This window comes from Dipodomys spectabilis, unplaced genomic scaffold (genome assembly GCF_019054845.1).
Source record: "Dipodomys spectabilis isolate Male_0828 unplaced genomic scaffold, ASM1905484v1 ptg000541l, whole genome shotgun sequence".
Taxonomy (NCBI): Eukaryota; Metazoa; Chordata; class Mammalia; order Rodentia; family Heteromyidae; genus Dipodomys; species Dipodomys spectabilis.
In genome coordinates, this window is record NW_024871218.1 from 44,148 (window position 1) to 64,801 (window position 20,654).

The window sequence follows — 20,654 nt, forward strand, 5'->3', positions numbered from 1 at the left end:
CCTCATCAGAACCAGGGGTGCAGTGAGGGCTTCTTCCCACCAGAGGGTGCTCTAAGCCAGCACACAAACCTCACCAGAACCAGGGGTGCAGTGAGGGATTCTTCCCACCAGAGGGCATTCTAGGCATACAGTCCTCATCAGGGCCAGGGGTGCCATGAAGGCTTTTACCTACCAGAGGGAGCTCTAGGCATGCATACCATCCTCTCTCCTCGGTACCCGGGTGCAGTGAGGACTTCTTTCCATCACAAAGTGCTCTAAGCCGGCACACCAACCTCATCAGAACCAGGGGTGCAGTGAGGGCTGCTTCCCACCAGTCCGGCCTTCCCTCCCTGCCGAGGCCCGCCTGGGAGCCGCTCACTAGGCTTGTGAGCACCATGCTCCTCTCCTCAGAATCTAGGGTGCCATGAAGGCTTCTTTCCACCAGAGGGCGCTCTAGGCAGGCACACCATCCTCATCAGAACCAGGGATGCAGTGAGAGCTTCTTCACACCACAGGGTTCTATAAGCCAGAGCACCAACCTCATCAGAACCAGGGATGCAGTAAGGGCTTCTTCCCACCACAAGGTACTATAGGCATGCGCACCATCCTCATATCAGGACCAGGAGTGTAGTGAGGGTTTCTTCCCACCAGAGGGCGCACTAGGCACATGAGCACCATGCTCCTCTCCTCAGGGTGCCATGAAGGTCTTTCCACCAGAGGGTGCTTTAGGCATGTGAGCACCATCCTCATCAGGACCAAGGGTGCAATGAGGGCTGCATCCCACTAGAGGGTGCTCTAGGCGTGCACACCATCCTCCTCTCCTCAGGACCCCGGGTTCAGTGAGGGCTTCTTCCCACCACAAGGTGCTCTAAGCGGCACACCAACCTCATCAGAACCAAGGATGCTGTGAGGGAGTGAGGGCTTTTTCACATCACAGGTGCTGTAGGCATGTGCACCACCCTCATCAGGATCAGTGGTGTAGTGAGGGCTGCTTCCCACCAGAGGGCGCACTAGACATGTGAACACCATGCTCCTCTCCTCAGGAGCCGTGGTGTCATGAAGGCTTCTATCCACCAGAGGGCGTTCTAGGAGCGCACACCGGCCTCCTCAGTACCAAGGATGCAGTGAGGGCTTCTTCCCACCACAGGGTGCTCAAAGCTGGTGCACCAACCTCATCAGAACCAGGGGTGCAGTGAGGGCTCTTTTACATCTAGGCGTGCACCCTATCCTCATCAAGACCAGGGGTGTAGTGAGGGATGCTTCCCACCAGAGGGCGTGCTAGGCATGTGAGCAACACATTACTTTCCTCAGGGCCCGGGGGTGCAGTGAGGGCTTCTTCCCACCAGAGGGTGCTCTAGGTCTGTGCACCGTCCTCATCAGGAACAGTGGTGTAGTGAAGGCTGCTTCCCACCAGATGGCATGCTAGGAACATGAGCACCATGCCGCCTCGCCTCAGGATCTGGGTGTAGGGATGGTTTCATTCCACCAGAGGGAGCTCTAGGCATGTGAGTGCCATGTTACTCTCCTCAGGACCCTGGGTGGAATGAGGGCTTATTCCCACCAGAGGGAGCTCTAGGCATGTGAGCGCCATGTTACTCTCCTCAAGACCCTGGGTGGAATGAGGGCTTATTCCCACCAGAGGGAGCTCTAGGCATGTGAATGCCATGTTACTCTTCTCAGGACCCTGGGTGGAATGAGGGCTTATTCCCACCAGAGGGAGCTCTAGGCATGTGAGCGCCATGTTACTCTCCTCAAGACCAGGGGTGCAGAGCTGCTTCCCACCAGAGGGCGCATCCCTCCCCTGCCCTGCTCAATCCATCGACTTTGCCCCGCCTCTTCTGTTCTGGCCCCTCCTACAGCCCCGCCCTCCAGCTTCAGCCACGCCCGCTCCAGCCACCTTTCCCCGAGGCTGTCCCTCCCCATGGCTCCAGCCTCTGCCCTTCGAGCAGCGGGTCCGGCTCTGCCCCTTCCCACCCGGAGAGACAGGGCTGCGAACCGCAAGGGAAGCCGAGCCTGTAGACCAGACGGCTTCGGCCGCTGCCTTGGCGCCTTGCACTGGCCTTGGAGTCCGGCCTTCCCTCCCTGCCGAGGCCCGCCCGGGAGCCGCCCGCTCCACCCGGCCGGGCCGGGGTTGGGCTCCACGCCGCGGCACCGCGCGGGCCAGGCCGCGAGCCTTGGGACTCTGCGGCGCGGAGCGGGCGGGCCGCGGGGGCTGGCGAGGGATGGAGGCCGGTCAGGCGTGGGGAGGGGAGGGAGACCAGGGCTGCCCGTTACATCCGACCCCACCTCCCACCCTCCCCTCAAAGGCGGAGAGGTCAGGACGTACGGAGCGGGACAAACAGCAGCAAGTGGCCGGAGCGCAGAACCACGTCTTCAGGAGGAGGCCCAGGCACGACGGGTTTGAAGCGGAAGCTCGGTACCTACCACGTTTGCGGTGCACCGCGCACACGGCGGACGGACGGACCGCAGCCAGCACAGACACACAGAAGCACAGCCCGTGACTTGGGCGAAGGGACAAAAGCGGCAGCACACGGTGCCAGACCAACTGAACAGGGATCCAGGGCTTTGCCTGAACCGCGGCCGGGGTTCGAGTTCTTAGGCGCAGCAGCAGCACACGCGCCACAAAGGGAAACCATGAAACCGCATCTCACCCAGCTGCTCCACAAAGACAAGCTACAAACGGGAGAAAACCATCAAGGACAGTGTCATAAAAGCCTAATCAGAACAGCGACCGTACCGAGGGGCCGGCCATGTCACCAGGAGATGATCAGCCGCTGTCTTTTCCCCGATAGAATACCACGGACGGGCCTGAAATAGGAGAACTGAATTCCTCTTCGCTCTGGGTGTTGGGAGTCTCAGATCCAGGTTGTCAGGCTTGCTGTCCTGAGGCTTCTCCTGCAGCCTGCCCAAGGCTGCACTCCTCACCAGGCCAGTCACAAGAAAGTGGACCCTGCCACTGGCTTTCTCCTGTCTAGAACCTTTGTGTACACGTGGTCACCACAGGAGGTGCGCGGGGTCTGCGCTTCCACATATGAATCCAAGGAGGCAAAAGTCAGCCTGTTCAATCCACTCTGGAACCAGTTTCATGGAGTAAGACAGACATACAAATGGAGAGAAACCACTTATTTTTATTGTGCAAAGAACTGCTCTCCACTGAGACTTTCACCATTTGCTGTCCATGTAATAGACACAGGTATCACTCCAACACGGGAACCTTCATGAATTAAGCGATACCATCAAATGCAAGGTGAAACTTCAGTAACAAAGTGCTCAGTTCTCATCTTTTATGTCACGCACTGGCACACAATAGCCCGGTTAATTGCCTACTATCCTGGAGAGGTGCAGAGAGGATCTGCAGACTAATCTCCTACGTTTGGTACATTAAAGTTTTCCTGTGACTTTTGAAGTCTAGGTGGTTCTGGAGATAGTTCATACGGTGAAATAGAATTTTTTCATGTTGTTGGGGCTGGGAAGGTGGCTCAGTGGTAGAGTGCTCGCTTCGCATGCATGAGGCCCTGGGTTCAATTCCTCAGCACCACATAAGCAGAAAAAGCTGGAAGTGGCGCTGTGGCTCAAGTGGTAGAGCACTAGCCTTGAGCTGAAGAGCCGAGGGACAGAGCCCAGGCCGAGCTCAGGCCCCATGACTGACAAAAACAAAAACAGAATTTTTTCATGTTGTTAATGACAAGATCATCTAATTTCCAGAAATTCATGTCAGTCTGTTTCTGGGGGTTTTAACTAACCATTTCTAACATAATATACAGAAATCACTACAATGAGGATATGAGATTGTTTTTATTTTTAGCCAGTCCTGGGGCTTGAACTCATGGCCTGGGCATTGTCCCTGAGCTTCTTTTGCTCAAGGCTAAAGCTCTACCACATAAGTCACCACACTTCTGGCCTTTCCTTTATATATGGTGTTGAGAAATTGAACCCGGGGCTTCATGCATGCTAGGCAAGCATTCTGCCACTAAGCCACCTTCCCAACCATATTTATTTCCTTATTGAACAGAAAATGCTAGCATTCACAAGTTTCAGTTAAGGTTAGCTCTGTTATAAATTTTATTCAGTCTCATTCACGTCACTGAGCAAAAGAACTTTCAACACTTGCCTCTTTGCACCAGAGGCCTTACAATACAGTTGCGATACTTGTGGCATTACAGAACCAGTACCACGCTTGGCATGTAGTAGAAAGAGACCCCAATGCTTTGCGTGGTGGGCGCTAGTTCCTAACAGGTACTGTGCAATCACATACCGATTCTGACCTTCAACAATCAATAACCATCACTGCAGTATAATCTCCACCTAACACAGCAATGTAGTTATCTCTGGTTTTGCTCATACCAGGATAACCCTGTTTTGGAATAAAGCAATTCAAATATGAGGTTCTCTGCTAATATTATATCCCATTTGTGTTCTTTGTATCTACAACAAGGATTTTAGAATTACATTTTAATAGGGCCAGGAAGGTGGCTCAGTGGTAGAGTGCTTGCCTCCCACGTATGAGGCCCTGGGTTCAATTCCTCAGGACCACATACTCAGAAAAAGCCAGAAGTGGTGCTGTGGCTCAAGTGGTAGAGCGCTAGCCTTGAGCTGAAGAGCTCAGGAACAGTGCCCAGGCCTACAGTTCAGGCCCCACGACCGACAAAAATAAAAAAAACAAATTACATGGTTATATACTGCCAAAATTTACATCCCTTCCCCCAAACTTATCAGTGTCCTTTTTCTCTAGAAATAACTACAGTCCTGAAATGGTGAAACTCAAGAAGCACCAACTTTCCAGGAAACCTGGTCTAGAAGCATGGATTCAATATCCATGACCATTCCTGGTATCTTGCAGGCGTATGGCCGTGTGTTTTTGTGTCCCCCGTCAGTGTATCCCCATCCCCTTTGTTCCCTGGATTCCTTGCAGTTCTGTGCTTTTCTTAAAATATAAATTATTGTTTAGATGATGTAAACAGGATTTAGAGCTTCATGAGTACATTTCTTGTCAAGCATTGTTACTCCCTCCTTTTTCTGCTACTGTCCCTTCCCTCCCCCAGTTCTGTTACTTTTAAAGCAAGGCTTCCTTCTTACTTTGTCCAAAATGACCTGCAAACATCCTCATCAGAGGCCCATTTATTCTTTGGCGTTTAGGTCTGCCAGGGAACACTGCTAATGGTTATACAGCAAGACAAACAGACTTACTGCCATGGATATCCTACAGAAATATAAAAAGCACAGTGAAGTATTATTAAAACTAAGACTAGAGGTAGGGGATTCAGCTTAGTCAAAGTCCTAGCAAGTGCAAGGCCATGAGGTCCATCCTCAGCTAATACTAAAATACTAAATGCAAATACTAAAAATGACATAACAGCTAGGCACTGATGGCTGACACCTGTGACCTTAGCTACCCTGTAATACTATCTCAAATTCACCCACAAAAAAAAGCCAACCAGGCACCAGTGGCTGTCATCCTAGCTACTCGGGAGGCTGAGATCGAGGATCAAGGTTCAAACCCAGCCTGGGTAGGAAAATCCATGAGACTCTTATCTCCAATAAACCACCAGAAAACCAGAAGTGGCGCTGTGGCTCAAATGGTAGAGCACTAGCCTTGAGCTGAAGAGCTTGAGGACAGCGCTCAGGCCCAGGGTTCAAGCCCTACAACGGACAAAAAACAAAAACAAAAAAGCTTAAATGGTGAGCTGTAGTTCAAGTGGTACATCGTCCTGGTATGCAAAAGTTTAGAGATAGCATCAATTCCGAGTTGAAGCACAACAACCAAGGGGAAAAAAATAACTATCAATCATTAGAGAAGGGGAGAAAAACACATACCTTTAAAAAAAAAAGATACTTGGCCAAGGGAAGGAAAAATTGGCTTTGGCCATGCAAAAGTGTTAGTTACAACTTAGTAAGCGATTCAGACAAGGGTCTTGATGCGCTATCTCATTTCCATCTGTCTTTTTTTCTTGTGCCTTTTTGCGTGTAACACATAAGAAGGATAAATCAGGGATCTTTGTTGGAGGTGCTATGTTTTGAAGCAGCACCCATGCTTGGATGGCACTATGCCACTTGAGACACCCAAACACTGCTTACTACTAGTTATTTAGGAGACTGTCTCAGTTTCTGCACAGACTAGATTCAAAACACCATCCTCTGAGCTCAGCCTCCTGAGACACAGCCAATTAATTAACCATTCATGTCAGCATGTGTAAATAACTACAAGAAAGGCTCCTGAGCAACTAGGACAGACTATGTACATCCATGGATTATGGAGCCAGATAACCCACAGCAATTTCAGTTGCAATGTCCACTGTCACAGTACCTACTACTTAATTTTTTTTTATTTTCATTATTATAGTGTTGATGTACAGAGAGGTTACAGTCACAAAAGTCAGGTAGAGCACATTCCTTTTTTGGACAATGTCACCCTTTCCCTTGCTCTCCCTGTTTCCTCTTCCATCCCCACTGTCAAGTGGTATGATGCTCACAGGTGTCTAATGAGTACCACTGCTACATTTTGTTCACCCGTTGTGCCTCCATTTCTGTGCACACCCTTACCACCTCCTAAGTTCAGATAAACAATACAAAAAGAAAACAAAAAAGGCACAAGGACAAAAAACATTTCCATTTCCTGGAGTTCACTGTTATGATCAGAGGCAAATAGGCATTGTGACTTTGTGTTGCTCTTCTAAAAGTGTTATCCTTTGGTCTCACTGTATGACTGGAGTCACACAGAATTTAGCATTGACTGACATATTTTAGATCCAGCTTCAACATGAGAGAAAACACGTGCTCCAACACCTCAGCGTCTTACCACATTCACATTCATAGGGTTTTTCTCCAGTATTTGTTTATGGAAATTTAGAACTCAAAGCCTTACCACACTGTTTGCATTCATAAGGACTTCCTTACCATGTGTTCTCTCATGTACTCAAGGCATCTGTGATCTCTGAAGAATTTTTCACACTGTTTACATTCATGGGGCTTGGCTCCACTATGAGCTTTCATGGACTTGAAGGGAGGTGAAATTTCTGAAGCTCCTCCAAGACCGTTTATATTTGTAGGGTTTCTCTCCAGTATGGATTCTTTCATGTTCTCAAAGAGACAGAAAAGTACTAAGAACTCTATCACACTATTTACATTTATACATTTCTCCAGTATGAGTTCTTTCATGTATTCTAAGGTAGCTAGAACAACTCAGGGTTTTACCACAATATTTGCATTTGCACAGGTTCCGTTCAGTATGAGTTCTCTCATGAGCTCGAAGGCAGCTGAGGTATTTGTAGGTCTTCCCACACCGTTTACATCGATAGGAACATATTTTAGCATGAGCATGTTCGTGTACTCGAAGGCAGCGGAGATATTGGAAGGATTCACCACATTGTTTGCATTCATGGGGCTTTTCTCCAGTATGAATTGTTCGATGCACTTTAAGAGAAGCAGAACAACTGAAATTTTTACCACATTCCTTACATTCATAGCATTTTTCTCCACTATGTATCCCTTCATGTATTCGAAAGTAACGAAGACTTCTGAAGCTTTTTCTACAATATTTACATTCATAGGCTTGCATTCCACTATGAACTCCTTCGTGTATTTGGAGGCTGCTGTGACACAAGAAAGCTTTTCCACATTGTTTGCATGCATAGAGGTTTTCTCCAGTATGAATTCTTTCATGCACTCGAAGATAACTAGAACAACTCAGGCTTTTGCCACAATGTTTACATTCAAAGGGATTCTTAGCACTATGTGTTCTCTCATGTTCTCGAAAGTACCTGGCATGTCTGAAGGCTTTTCCACACTGTTTACATGCATAGGGTTTTCCTACACTGTGAGTTTCTTCATGAACTTTAAGACCATTAAGAGAACTGAGACTTTTACCACATTGCTTACATTCATAGGGGTTTTCTTCACTATGTGTTTTTTCATGCATTCGAATGGAACTACGTTGTTTGAAGACTTTTCCACATTGTTTGCATGCATAGAGTTTTTCTTCAGTATGAATTCTTTCATGCACTCGAAGATAACTAGAACAACTCAGGCTTTTGCCACAATGTTTACATTCAAAGGGATTCCTAGCACTATGTGTTCTCTCATGTTCTCGAAAGTAACTGGCACGTCTGAAGGCTTTTCCACACTGCTTACATGCATAGGGTTTTCCTACACTGTGAGTTTCTTCATGAACTTTAAGAGCATTAGGAGAACTGAGACTTTTACCACATTGCTTACATTCATAGGGGTTTTCTTCCGTATGTGTTTTCTCATGTATTCGAATGTATTTAAGTTGTTTGAAGGTTTTTCCACATTGTTTGCATGCATAGAGTTTTTCTCCAGTATGAATTCTTTCATGCACTCGAAGATAACTAGAAGAACTCAGGCTTTTGCCACATTGTTTACATTCATAAGGATTCTTAGCACTATGTGTTCTCTCATGTTCTCGAAAGTACCTGGCACGTCTGAAGGCTTTTCCACACTGCTTACATGCATAGGGTTTTCCTTCAGTGTGAGTTTCTTCATGAACTTTAAGAGCACTAGGAGAACTGAGACTTTTACCACATTGCTTACATTCATAGGGGTTTTCTTCACTATGTGTTTTTTCATGCATTCGAACAGAACTAAGATGTTTGAAAGTTTTTCCACATTGTTTGCATGCATAGAGTTTTTCTTCAGTATGAATTCTTTCATGCACTCGAAGATAACTAGAAGAACTCAGGCTTTTGCCACATTGTTTACATTCATAAGGATTCTTGGCACTGTGTGTTCTCTCATGTTCTCGAAAGTAACTGGCCTGTCTGAAGGCTTTTCCACACTGCTTACATGCATAGGGTTTTCCTACACTGTGAGTTTCTTCATGAACTTTAAGAGCGCTAGGACAACTGAGAAATTTACCACATTGTTTACACTGATAGGGATTTTCTTCAGCATGTGTCTTTTCATGTATCCTTAGGTACCCAAGTTGTTTGAAAGTTTTTCCACATTGTTTGCATTCATAAGACTTTTTTACACTCTGATTATTCTCATGTAGTTGACCTGAACTGTAACAAACAAAGGACTTCTCATTTTGCTGGCATTTATATAGAGATTTTGCTTGGTGAGTTTGTTGATGTACTTGAAATGAACTAGAAGTATCAAAGATTTTCAAACATACCTTACATTCATAAGGTCCATTTATATTGTGAGATGCCATGTGTTGCTGAACACTTTTGTGAGAGATACATGTTTTTCCACATTTTTTATATTTATATAGCTTCTCTCTGCATTCTTTATGTTCATATTTGTATCCAGAGTGAGATATTACATGCCTATTAAAGGAAGAATGATATGTGAAAAATTGGGCATTGTCCATGAGCTTCTTTTGCTCAAGGCTAGCACTCTTATTACTTGAACCACAGTGCTACTTCTGGTTTATGTAGCACTGAGGAATCAAACCCAGGGCTTCAAGTAGGCAAGCACTTTACCACTAAGCCACATTCCCAGCCCCATGAAAATCTTTACAGTATTTTCACATGCTTTTAGTCCCATTGAACTTTTCTTCCCTATATTAAGATTTGGAGCCAAGTGAAAGTATCGCCACACAAACCAAACTCTATCTGCCAAATAGCTTCTATAAAATGACAAGACATCAGTAGTAAGTGCTTTACTAATGAATATTTACTCATAGGTCTTAAACATAACACTGCTCCACAAATGAGGTGAAATGTATATTTTCTGTTGTCTAGGTAGGAATAGTTGAAGCACATGTTTCACTTACTTGGCAACATGGCTTCCACAGAACTATCACAAGAGCAACATTCATGTTTCCTTTTTTTACTACTGTTTGCAAGTGAAATGTTGTGCCAAACATTTAATATCTTTGTTACATCGAAATATATTTTTTGATAATTTTTTTCTAATAATTAGAAGTTGTGCTCATTTCTTTTTTTTTTTTTTCATGGGAGTGCCAGTCCTGGGGCTTTAACACAGGACCTGGCCACCATTCCTGAGCTCTATCTACTCAAGGCTAGTGTACTACTTCTTGAGCCACATCCCTAATTCTGGCTAATTTGGGTGATTAAGATAAGAGTCTTAATCATCTCTGTGATTAAGATAAGATGCAGATAAGAGTCTGAAAGACTTTCCTGCTTGGGCTGGTTTCAAACCATGATCCTAATATCTCAGCCTCCTGAGTAGCTAGGATTACAGGTATAAGCCACTAGCACCCAGCCTTTTGCTTCTTTTTATTTTTATTTTATTTTTTTGCCAGTCATGGGGCCTCAATTCTGGGTCTGGGCGCTGTCCCCCCAGCTTCTTTTGCTCAAGGCTAGTGCTCTACCACTTGAGCCACAGCACTATTTCTGGTTTTTCCTGTTTATGTGGAACTGAGGAATCAAACCCAGGGATTCATGGATTCATGGATGCTAGACAAGCACTTTTCCACTCAACCACATTCCCAGCCCCAGCATTGCTTCTTTTATGCATGTAAATTACCTGATATTTCTCTGAGAATTTTTGTGCTCATCATTCATGTTCAGGTCTGTCCATCTGCGTCCTAAATATAACCAAAAAATATTACCAATTATAAATTATAGAAAAGTAATACTAATTTCTAGGTTATATACATGGTAACCATGCCTGAAATATTCAAATTTTTCCCTATCTACATTCCAAATCTGTTGTCTATTTAGAAAAGAGAAGATATTGTGTATGTGTGTGCACATGCCCCTAACACTCTTGCTGGGCTTTGTCATTCCAGGCTGGTGCTTGGCCACTTAAGGCACACATCCATCTCTGGCTTTTGTGGTGGTTAACTGGAGATAAAGCCTCACAAACTTTCCTGAAAGGCTGGCTATTTACCACAATCCTCACATCTCAGCTTCTTGATCAGCTAGGATTACAGGAGTGAGCCATCAATTCCCGTCCAAAGGATGGTATTCTTACCTATACAGTTGAAGTTGCTGAAAGTTTCCAGCATTACATCTCTGTAGAAAGTCTTCTGAGAAGGATTCAGCAAAGCCCACTCCTCCTTGGTAAATTTCACAGACACATCCTTGAAGCTGAAAGACTCCTAAAACATCCCATATACATATACAGAACAGGTAAACTTACAGTACTATAAATGTACAATAATTCATAAACTAGTCTCAAGATTCTGTGGTCTCCAAATATTTACTGATTAGCTGTTACTCCCACATACTTATAGTACTAGAACTGAGCTTTTGAGGAAAAGAAATGCAGCAGATATATGTGATACACACATATAAACTGCCTAAAAATTTTCATGAATCTTGTCTTTTAATACACAGATACTACCTCACTATGGATATAAAGTTTATGTTCCTCTCATTAATAGGGCAAATAAGTAACATGTGGTGCTGAACTAACCATAAATTCTTTATGGCGAGAATCACTAGAACTTGTTATAACCAAGTCCTGCCACCTGAGGTGCATAAGAAAAATCATTGCAACAGTCATGACACTGTCCTTATAAACTCAAGCTCCAAAAGTTTGACCTTGGGGCTAGGATATTGCTCAGTGGCATGGTGGTAACCACTAAGTAACATGACACAACCACAAAAGTGGCCCTGCTTGGAGGGGAAAACCAGCAAGGAGGGGGAATGGAGAGGGGAATGGAGGTACATTATATACATATGAAAAATAGCATAATAAATCCCAGCAAAAACGGCTAAAAAGCGGAGGATAGAAGGGAAACAGGAAAAATTAGATGGAGTTTGATCAAAGAACATTGTATGCACATTGTCAATATAACATGAAGCTGCTTTGTCCAATTATTTTATTAATTATTTATTTAAAAACAAATTTAAATGTAGCAGTGGTACTAATTAGATACTATGTTAAAAATAAACTAAATACCTTGTGGGAGAGGACAAGAAGGAAAACCTGAGAGAACAAGGGAAGAAGTGACATTGTGCAAAAAGATGTACTGCTGGGTGCCAGTGGCTCACACCTGTCATCCTAACAACTCAAGAGGCAGAGATCTGAGGATCATGGTTCAAAGCCAGCCTGGGCAGAAAGTCTGAGAGACTCTTATCTCTAATAAACCACCAGAAAACAGGAAATGGTCTTGTGACTCAAAGTGATAGAGTACTACCCTTGAGCTGAAGAGTTCAGGGACAGCACCCAGGTCCTGAGTCAAGCCCCATGATTGACCCAAAAAAAAAAAAATTATACTTATTACCTGACTATGTAACTGTAACCACTCTGTACGTTACCTTTATAATAACAATTACAAATTTTCTTAGATTAAAAAAAAAAGGAAAAATTTTGCCAGGCACTAGTGGCTCATGCCTATAACCCAAAATACTGAGGATGATCGCAGTTCAAAGCCAGCTCAGGCAGTAATTTCAAGAGCCTTATCTCCAATTAAGCAGCAAAAAGATGGAGGTAGAACTGTCGCTCACATTAAGAGTATCAGCCTTGCCAGGTAATGATGGCTCATACTTGTAATCCTAGCTACTCAGGAGACTGAGATCTGAGGATCGTGGTTCAAAGCCAGCCCAGGCAGCAAAGTCTGTGAGACTCTTATCTCCAATTAACCACCAGAAAACTGGAAGTGGAGCTGTGGCTCAAGTGGTAGAGCCCTTGCCTTTAGCTAAAGAGCTGAGGGACAGCACCTAGACCCCAAGTTCAAAGCACCCTGACCAACAAAAAGAGTGTCAGCCTTGAGCACTATGGACAATATGAGATGCTGGTCTCAAGTTCCAGGACCTGCAACAAAAAAAAAATTTTTTTTTTTTGGAAACAAGAGGTTCTTATTATGTCCTATATGCAGTTATTTCTTTTTGTTCTATTTTAATTTTCTGTACCTTTTACCTTGTACATAAGCTCAGCTGATAAGTGGAGGGTTAGGGAACCACAGACACAGGACAAAAGATGAACTAATACAACAATGATACTCATTAGACCCTGTGTTGGAAATGAACCTTATAACAGGAGGGAGGGTAGAATGGGAAGCAGAAAAAAAATGAGGGAGGGGGTAACAGTGTTTAAAAAGAAATGTACTCATTACCTTCCTTATGTAAATGTAACTCCCGTTTATCACCTTTACCATAATTTTTTTTTAAAAGATCATGCTCTCATTATGCCAAAATGGGAATTTTCAACCATCTCAGAAGTTGAGAATGCTGAGGCACTTACTAGATTAAACCCAACTTATTCAGACTCTATATTGACATCCCTGGCATTTTCTCTCCTGGCCTGGAATCATATTTGAAAATATAGTAGAACTTTGGGCAGGTTAGTGCTTCCGGATCTTGCACATCTCGATTTCTCTGTGAAACTGTGACTCTTTTCCACTGGGAGAGTGACAGCTTGACTCTGGGATACTGGTGGAAAGCCAGTTTCAGGTGCTGTCCTGGCTGAGTTCACTGGGGGTCACTTGTGAGATGACCCGGGGCCTGCAGCCCAGGCAAGGCTCATCTTCCATCAACTCTCACTTCTGTTTTATCTAGAACCAACTTTTTTTTTTTTAATAGTGGAGTTTAAATTTTTTTTTAATTGTGAAAATACCATAAAGAGGGTTACAATTACATGGGCAAGGCAATGAGTGCATTTCTTATCAAGCATTATTGCATCCTCCTTTGTTTCCCCTTACCATCCCTGAGCACTGTCCCTCAGCTCTTCAGCTCAAGGCAAGCTCTCTACCGCTTGAGCCACAGCGCCACTTCCGGTTTCCTAGTGGTTTATTGGAGATAAGAGTCTCACAGACTTTCCTGCTGGGGCTGGCTTTGAACCGTGATCCTCAGATCGCAGCCTCCTGAGTAGCTAGGATTACAGGCATGAGCCATTGGCGCCCGGCTTTTTTTTTTTTCCCTTGACAATCCTGGGGCTTGAACTCAGGGCCTGGGCACTGTCACTGATCTGCTTTTGCTCAAGGCTAGCACTCTACCACTTGACCCACAGCACCACTTCCAGCTTATTTTTTTTCTGTGTATGTCATACTAAGGAATCAAACTCAGATCTTCAGGCATGCAAGGCAAGCATTCTACTACTAAGCGACATTCCAGCCCTTCCTCCAGTTCTTAAAATTCATGTTTTGTTTTTTCTATATATGAGATAGCTTTCATTTTTACCTGGCATGTCATCTTTACACAAAAGACATTAATGCCATGTAGGAGACAAAATGCACTAATTAAAAAACATTCAATACAAAGCATGTTCTGTTTTACAAGAAACAAAAATATTGTCTTAAAATTTATATTGAGATTGTACAAAATGATATGAGAATATCTTTTTCTGGAAAATTTTCCATTTAAGAAATGTACACATGGGCTGGGAAGGTGGCTCAGTGGTAGAGCGCTTGCCTTGCATGCATGAGGCCCTGGGTTCGATTCCTCAGCACCACATAAGCAAAAAGGAAAAACCTGGAAGTGGCATTGTGGCTCAAGTGGCAGGGCCCTAGCCTTGAGCTGAAGAGCTGAGGGACAGCGCACAGGCCCAGAGTTCAGGCCCCATGACCGGACCAAAAAAAAAAAGAAAGAAAGAAATGTACACATTTCAGTGATGGGCACCGATGGCTAACGCCTGTCATCCTAGCTACTCCAGAGGCTGAGATCTAAGGATCACAGTTCAAGGCCAGCGTGGGCAGGAAAGTCTGTGAGATTCTTATCTCCAATTAACCACCACAAAAAAAAAAAAAAAAAAAACAGAAGTGGTGCTGTGGCTCAAGTGGTTCCACACTCACTTTGAGCTGAAGAGCTGAGGGAGAGTGTCTAGGCCCAGAGTTCAAGCCCCACAACTGACCAAAAAAAAGTCACAATTTTTTTTAATTTTTACTCATCTGTATTTTCCATCCCAAGACAAGCACATATAAAATAATGTTAAATTTTTCATATACATATGTATGAATGAACAAGCCTGTACATATGTAAACAAATCTAATCAATGATTAATAGATGAGGCATGTGCCGGGGGCTGATTCATGTAACCCTGAAATTGAGAGAGAACGTTTGTGGTTTGAAGCCATCAGAGCAGGAAAGTCTGTAAGACTTTTATCTCCAATTAACCACCAGAAAACCAGAAGTGGAGCTATGACTCAAAGGGGACCACACCCAGGTCCTGAGTTCAAGTCCCAAAACAGACAAAATAGCCTGAAGCTGTGACTCAAAAATTAGTTTCACCCTTAAATGAAGAAAGTACAGCACCAAGGTCCTTAGTTCTAGACCAGTACTGGCACACACAACTGTGAGTTATAAATGATGGAAAAGGCCTATATGGTCTCACTAAATTCTTCCATTAAGAAAGAACTGACAGGCTGGGAAGGTGGCTCAGTGGTAGACTGCTTGCCTTATGTGCATGAGGCCTGGGTTTGATTCCTCAGCACCACATAAGTAGAAAAAGCAGGAAGTGGTGCTGTGGCTCAAGTGGTAGAGTGCTCGGCTTGAGCTGAAGAGCTGAGGGACAGCGCCCAGGCCCAGAGTTCAGGCCCCACGACCAGACCAAAAAAAAAAAAAGAAAGAAAGAAAGAAAGGGAAGGGATAGTGGGAGAACAAGGGAAGGGGTAACAATGCTCAACAAGAAATGTACTCATTGCCTTACTCATGTAACTGTAACCCCTCTTTACAGCATCTTAACAATAAAATAAAATTTAAAAAAAAAAAATTAACAAGCTGGGCGCAAGTGGCTCATGCCTGTAATCCCAGCTACTCAGGAGGCTGAGATCTGAGGATCACAGTTCAAACCCAGACTGGGCAGGAAAGTCCGTGAGAGTCTTATCTCCAATAAACCACCAAGAAACCAGAAGTGGCACCATGGCTAAAGTGATAGAGCACTAGCCTTAAGCTGAAGGGCTGAGAGACAGCGCCCAGGCCCAGAGGTCAAGCTCCACAAAGGACAAAAAATGAAAATAAAAAACTGCAGTAAGAACAGGGCACTGGTGGCTCACACCTGTAATCAAAGCTTCTCAGGAGGCTGAGATCTGAGGATCACAGTTCAAAGCCAGCCTCCTAGGCAGGAAAAGTCCATAAGACTCTTGTCTCCAATAAACTCAGAACACCAGAAGTGGCACTGTGGCTCAAGTAGTAGAGTGCTTTCCTTGAGCTGAAGAGCTGAGGGACAGCGTCCAGGCCGAGTTCAAGCCCCATGACCGACAAAAAAATAAAAAATAAATGTTGCAATTACATTTCAAAATATATTTTTTAATTCGACCCAACAAATTAGGACAGATGTTTTATTTGTTTTGGGTGTGCTAATTACATCCAAACTTCAAAAAATGGAGCCAAGCATTGGTGACTCATGCTTACTATAATCGTAGTTACCTGTAGGCTGAGATCCGAGAATCACAGCTCAAAGCCATCTTGGGCAGAAAAGTCTGAGATTCTTATCTCCAATCAACTACCCAGAAGAAAAAGTCAGAAGTAGGGGCTGGGAAGGTGGCTCAGTGGTAAAGCGCTTGCCTTGCATGCCTGAGGCCCTGGGTTCGATTCCCCAGCACCACATAAGCAAAAAGAAAAAAGCCGGAAGTGGCGCTGTGGCTCAAGTGGTAGAGCACTAGCCTTGAGCTGAAGAGCTGAGGGACAGCGCTCAGGCCCAGAGTTCAGGCCCCACTACTGGACCCAAAAAAAAAAAGAAAAAGTCAGAAGTATTGCTGTGGCTGAAGTGGTAGAGTGCTAACCTAGAGGTGAAGAGCTGAGGGACAGTATCCAGGCCCAGAGTTCAAACCCCACAACCGACCAAAAAAAAAAAAAAAAAAGAGGTAGAGCCTAGCCTTGAGCTGTAGAACTCAGGGACAGAGCCTAGGCACAGATTTCAAGCCACATGACCAACCAAAAAAAAGGAAGAGTTTGTTCAAGATCACGCAGCAGCTGGGCTGGGAAGGTAGGTCAGTGGTAGAGTGCTTGCCTCACATGCATGAGACCCTGGGTTCAATTCCTCAGCACCACATAAGTAGAAAAAGCAAGAAGTGGTGCTGTGGCTCAAGTGGTAGAGCGCTAGCCTCGAGCTGAGGGACAGTGCCCAGGCCCAGAGTTCAAGCCCCAGACCAAAAAAAATAAAAATCACAAAGTTTACAAGGAGCAGGGCTCAGAGTAGAGCTCAGTGCCCCTTTGGCCCCAAGTCCAAGCAGTTAAGATGGTAAATATTGCCATCTAGAAGGCTGGGTTCCCAAAGACAAGGGACTCTCAGAGGTGCTAAGAGCCGAGACGGAATGTTGAGTGGATACTATGCTAGGTGTGCTAAGGGCAACCAACAGGACACCAGCAACAGTAGCCTCCAGTGAATACAGGACTACCAAGGATGGCAGGCAGATAACCAGGGAAGGGAAACAGCCCAGATGCCCTATCACCGATGGATGGATCAATAACATTGAGTGTGTGTGCGTGTGTGTAAGCGTGCATATGTGAATGTGTATATTTTTTAAAATAAACTGCCATCAGCATTTCCAGGGGCATTTTTCATGTTAAATACCTCATCCCTCTCTTGCCATCTAATTTCTCTGTAATTCTTTGATAACATTTTGTTACTTAGCTTGTTGATAGAATATGTTACATTGATGTGATAGGATACATTAGACTCATCACGGTTTTTTTTCTTTTGTGTGTTGAAATTTGCAACTAGGTTCTTACATGAGTAGCATGTAGTCTGCCACTTAATTACACACAGCCCTCCCCCCTTTTCTTAAATTAGAATAGACTGGTAGCATAAAACTGATATACAAAGGCCCCTCATATGCATATGAAATGAAAAACCAAAAGCCAAGAATATCGAGAAATTCTTACATACATAAATCTAAATAGAACCAAGACACAATTTCCAACGAAAATAGAAAGCTGACCTTAGAATTCGATATTTATTTATTTATTATTTTTCCTATGGTCGGTCCTGGGGCTTGAACTCTAGGCCTGGGCGCTGTCCCATGAGCCACAGAGCCACTTCCCGTTTTCTGATGGTTCATTGGAGGTAAGAGTCCTTTCCTGCCCGGGCTGGCTTTGAACCGCGATCCTCAGATCTCAGCCTCCTGGGCAGCTAGGATGACAGGCGCGAGCTTCTGGCGCTCCCTAACCGAGTGTGGGGAACGCGGAGGCGGGGCGCGGAGCCGCCCCGGGCCGGCGGGGAAACGGCAGCCCCGCCCCGGCGGCGCGTGCGGGAGGCCCGCCGGCCTGGGGGAGGGGAGCCTGAGGCTGTGCGTACTGAGACGGAGAGGCCCGGGCCGGCTCCGCCGGTTCCGCCAGGCTCAACGCAGGGTCCCACTCACCATTTCCCGGACTGCAGGGCCGCCCGGGTCTTGGCCCCGGCGGCTCAGACAGCGGGCAGGAGTTCCACGGGAGGCCGAGCAAGGCCCTCGGCACAGCGGGACGTAAGCAGCAGCCAGGGCGAGGCGCAGCGCGCCGTCCTTCCCGACGCACGGACCCCGATTGGTCGGACGGCCCTCCCGACGCGCCACCCCTCCGATGCGCGGGCCCCGATTGGACGGCCCTGCCCCTGACGCAACGCGCCTCCGACGCGCGGGACCTGATTGGACGGCCGTCCCTCCCGACGCACCGCGCCTCCGACGCGCGGGCCCGGATTGGACGGCCCTCCCCAGACGCACCGCCTCTCCGACGCGCGGTCCCCGATTGGACGGCCGCCCGCCGTACCCTTTCAAGACCGGGAACGAGGAGCCTGATCCCCGCCGGCGCTGGTCGCCCTCCCGCAATCCCAGCGGCGCTGGAGGCTGAGATCTGAGCGTCGCGGCTCCCCGCCAGCCGGGCGGGGCAGTCCGTGAGACGCACACCGGCACAACGCAGGGAGCGGTGGCCCGAGTGGTAGAGCGCTGTGGTTTACGAACGAGCAGGAAACCCTTCCTCGGCATCGGCACCCCAGGCCTGACGGCGGAACCCCCCAGCGGGAGCGAGGAACGCCCGCTGCGGCCTTGGAGCACCGACGGCCGCGGGGAGACGGCGTGGTCCACGGGGACGCCGCGTTCCGGGGACCGGGACGGAGCCCCGCGCGCGGCCGTGGGAGCCCCGCGCGCCCGCTGCTCGTGGTGCTCTCGGGAATCGAGCGAGTGGGAACGTGGGGCCCCTCTGCGCGCGATGGCTTCCCTGGAAGCACACAGAACGCTGCAGATGAATTCTGTTCTGCCGCCTGCGGCTGCAGCGCCCGCAACTCCCAGAGCTGCTCCTGACTGCAGCCGCCGTTACTAGAAGTTGCCAAGTAAAATGTCTGGGCTCCAGGGACTCACATCTGTAACCCTAACTTCTCAGTGCGCTGAGTCTGAGGATTGGGGGAGAAAGCAGCCGGGCAGCACAGTCTCCAGCTAACCACCGAGAAAGCGGAACTGGAGCCCGGCCTCAAGTTCCAACCTTAAGGAGAACCTCTAAGGAGCTTCTGCAAGCCCGGAGTTCAAGCCTAGGACTAGCACGTAAAAAGGTAAAATGTGTTGATCTCATTACAGAAATGAAAGACTCGCTTATTTAACACAGAATTGATTGTCTGAAGTACACCATTATGTCTTTGTTCATTTTTCCAGGTACTCATCCAATTATAAAATTAAGTAGGCTATCTTTGGTCCTCTTTTATTTTGGCACTTTGTTTGCATGATTCTCCTTGTGAACTCTATATTACATTCCATTTACAGATGTGTACATTATTTCCCCAACATCACTCTTAAATCCTATGGCTTTATAGTAAGTACTACAATGGGAAGCTAACTTCTTCAACATGGTAACAATATATCATATATATATCTTAGCGGGTTATGTTTGGCTGGCTGAAGATTTCTCTCCCCCGAACTAGAATATAAGCTTTATGAGAAATGAAACTTCATTGTACTTGATTGTTGTTTTTTTCCCTTCCTATATCTAGCATAATAGTTAGAATGTAGTAAAATACCAAAGGCAGTATTTTAGTAGAGTGAATGAAGATAGGAATGAAATAAAAGGCATGGAGAGGGGCTGGGAAGGTGGCTCAGTGGTAGAGTGCTTGCCTTGCATGCACGAGGCCCTGGGTTCAATTCCTCAGCACCACATAAGCAGAAAAAGCCAGAAGTGGCGCTGTGGCTCAAGTGGTAGAACACTTGCCTTGAGCTGAAGAAGAGCTGAGGGACAGCGTCCAGGCCCCATGACCAACCAAAAAAAAAAAAAAAGACAAGGAGAATTATCCACAAGTGGGAGGACATAAATGGTGATACCATTCATCTGGTGAAGAAAGATCCTAACCTTCCCTCCTGGGAGAACAACTTTTGGCGAACATGGAAAATAACTGGCTCAGTGTGGGACACGGTTCCCACCATACCTGTTATCCCAAGCCAGGTCCATGTCCTTCATCCATGCTCTGCCTGGCCTGGCCCTGAAACACACATCTGGGCCTCTTTCTGGAGAAAAGGTTAAAATTTTTTTTTATTTTTTGTTGGTTATGGGGCTTGAACTCTAGGTGCTATCCCTGAGCTCTTCACCTCAAGGCAAGTGCTCTACCACTTGAGCAACAACACCATTTCCAGTTTTCTGGTGGTTTATTGGAGATAAGAATCTTACAAACTATCATGCCCAAGTTGGCTTTGAATCACAAGCCTCAGATCTCAGCCTACTGAGAAGCTAGGATTATAGGTGTGAGCCATGATGCCCGGCTCAAGGTAAAAATATTTTAACCGGAGACCCTTCCAGTCACCACCACCTTGAATCTCAAAGACCAAATTAAGCCATAATTAGCAAAAATTACAGTGTCTTTGGCATGTTTTAGGAAGGGAGGCCTCTCACAGTTCCTTAGAAGTCTTTCTTCCA

The 20,654-nt window shown here is 46.0% G+C and overlaps 1 protein-coding gene across 1 annotated transcript; it reads right to left on the reverse strand.

Annotated features, from left to right (window-relative positions):
• Nucleotides 1–6,279: 6,279 nt before the first annotated feature.
• Nucleotides 6,280–20,192, reverse strand: LOC122099851 (zinc finger protein 709-like). The gene is made up of 5 exons (XM_042670348.1): nucleotides 20,170–20,192; nucleotides 18,149–18,977; nucleotides 10,879–11,005; nucleotides 10,429–10,489; nucleotides 6,280–9,263 (listed from the first exon to the last, which is right to left on the reverse strand). Exons 1-5 carry the CDS (start codon nucleotides 20,190–20,192, stop codon nucleotides 7,094–7,096), a joined length of 3,210 nt encoding a protein of 1,069 aa, XP_042526282.1. The 3' UTR covers nucleotides 6,280–7,093.
• Nucleotides 20,193–20,654: the final 462 nt, after the last annotated feature.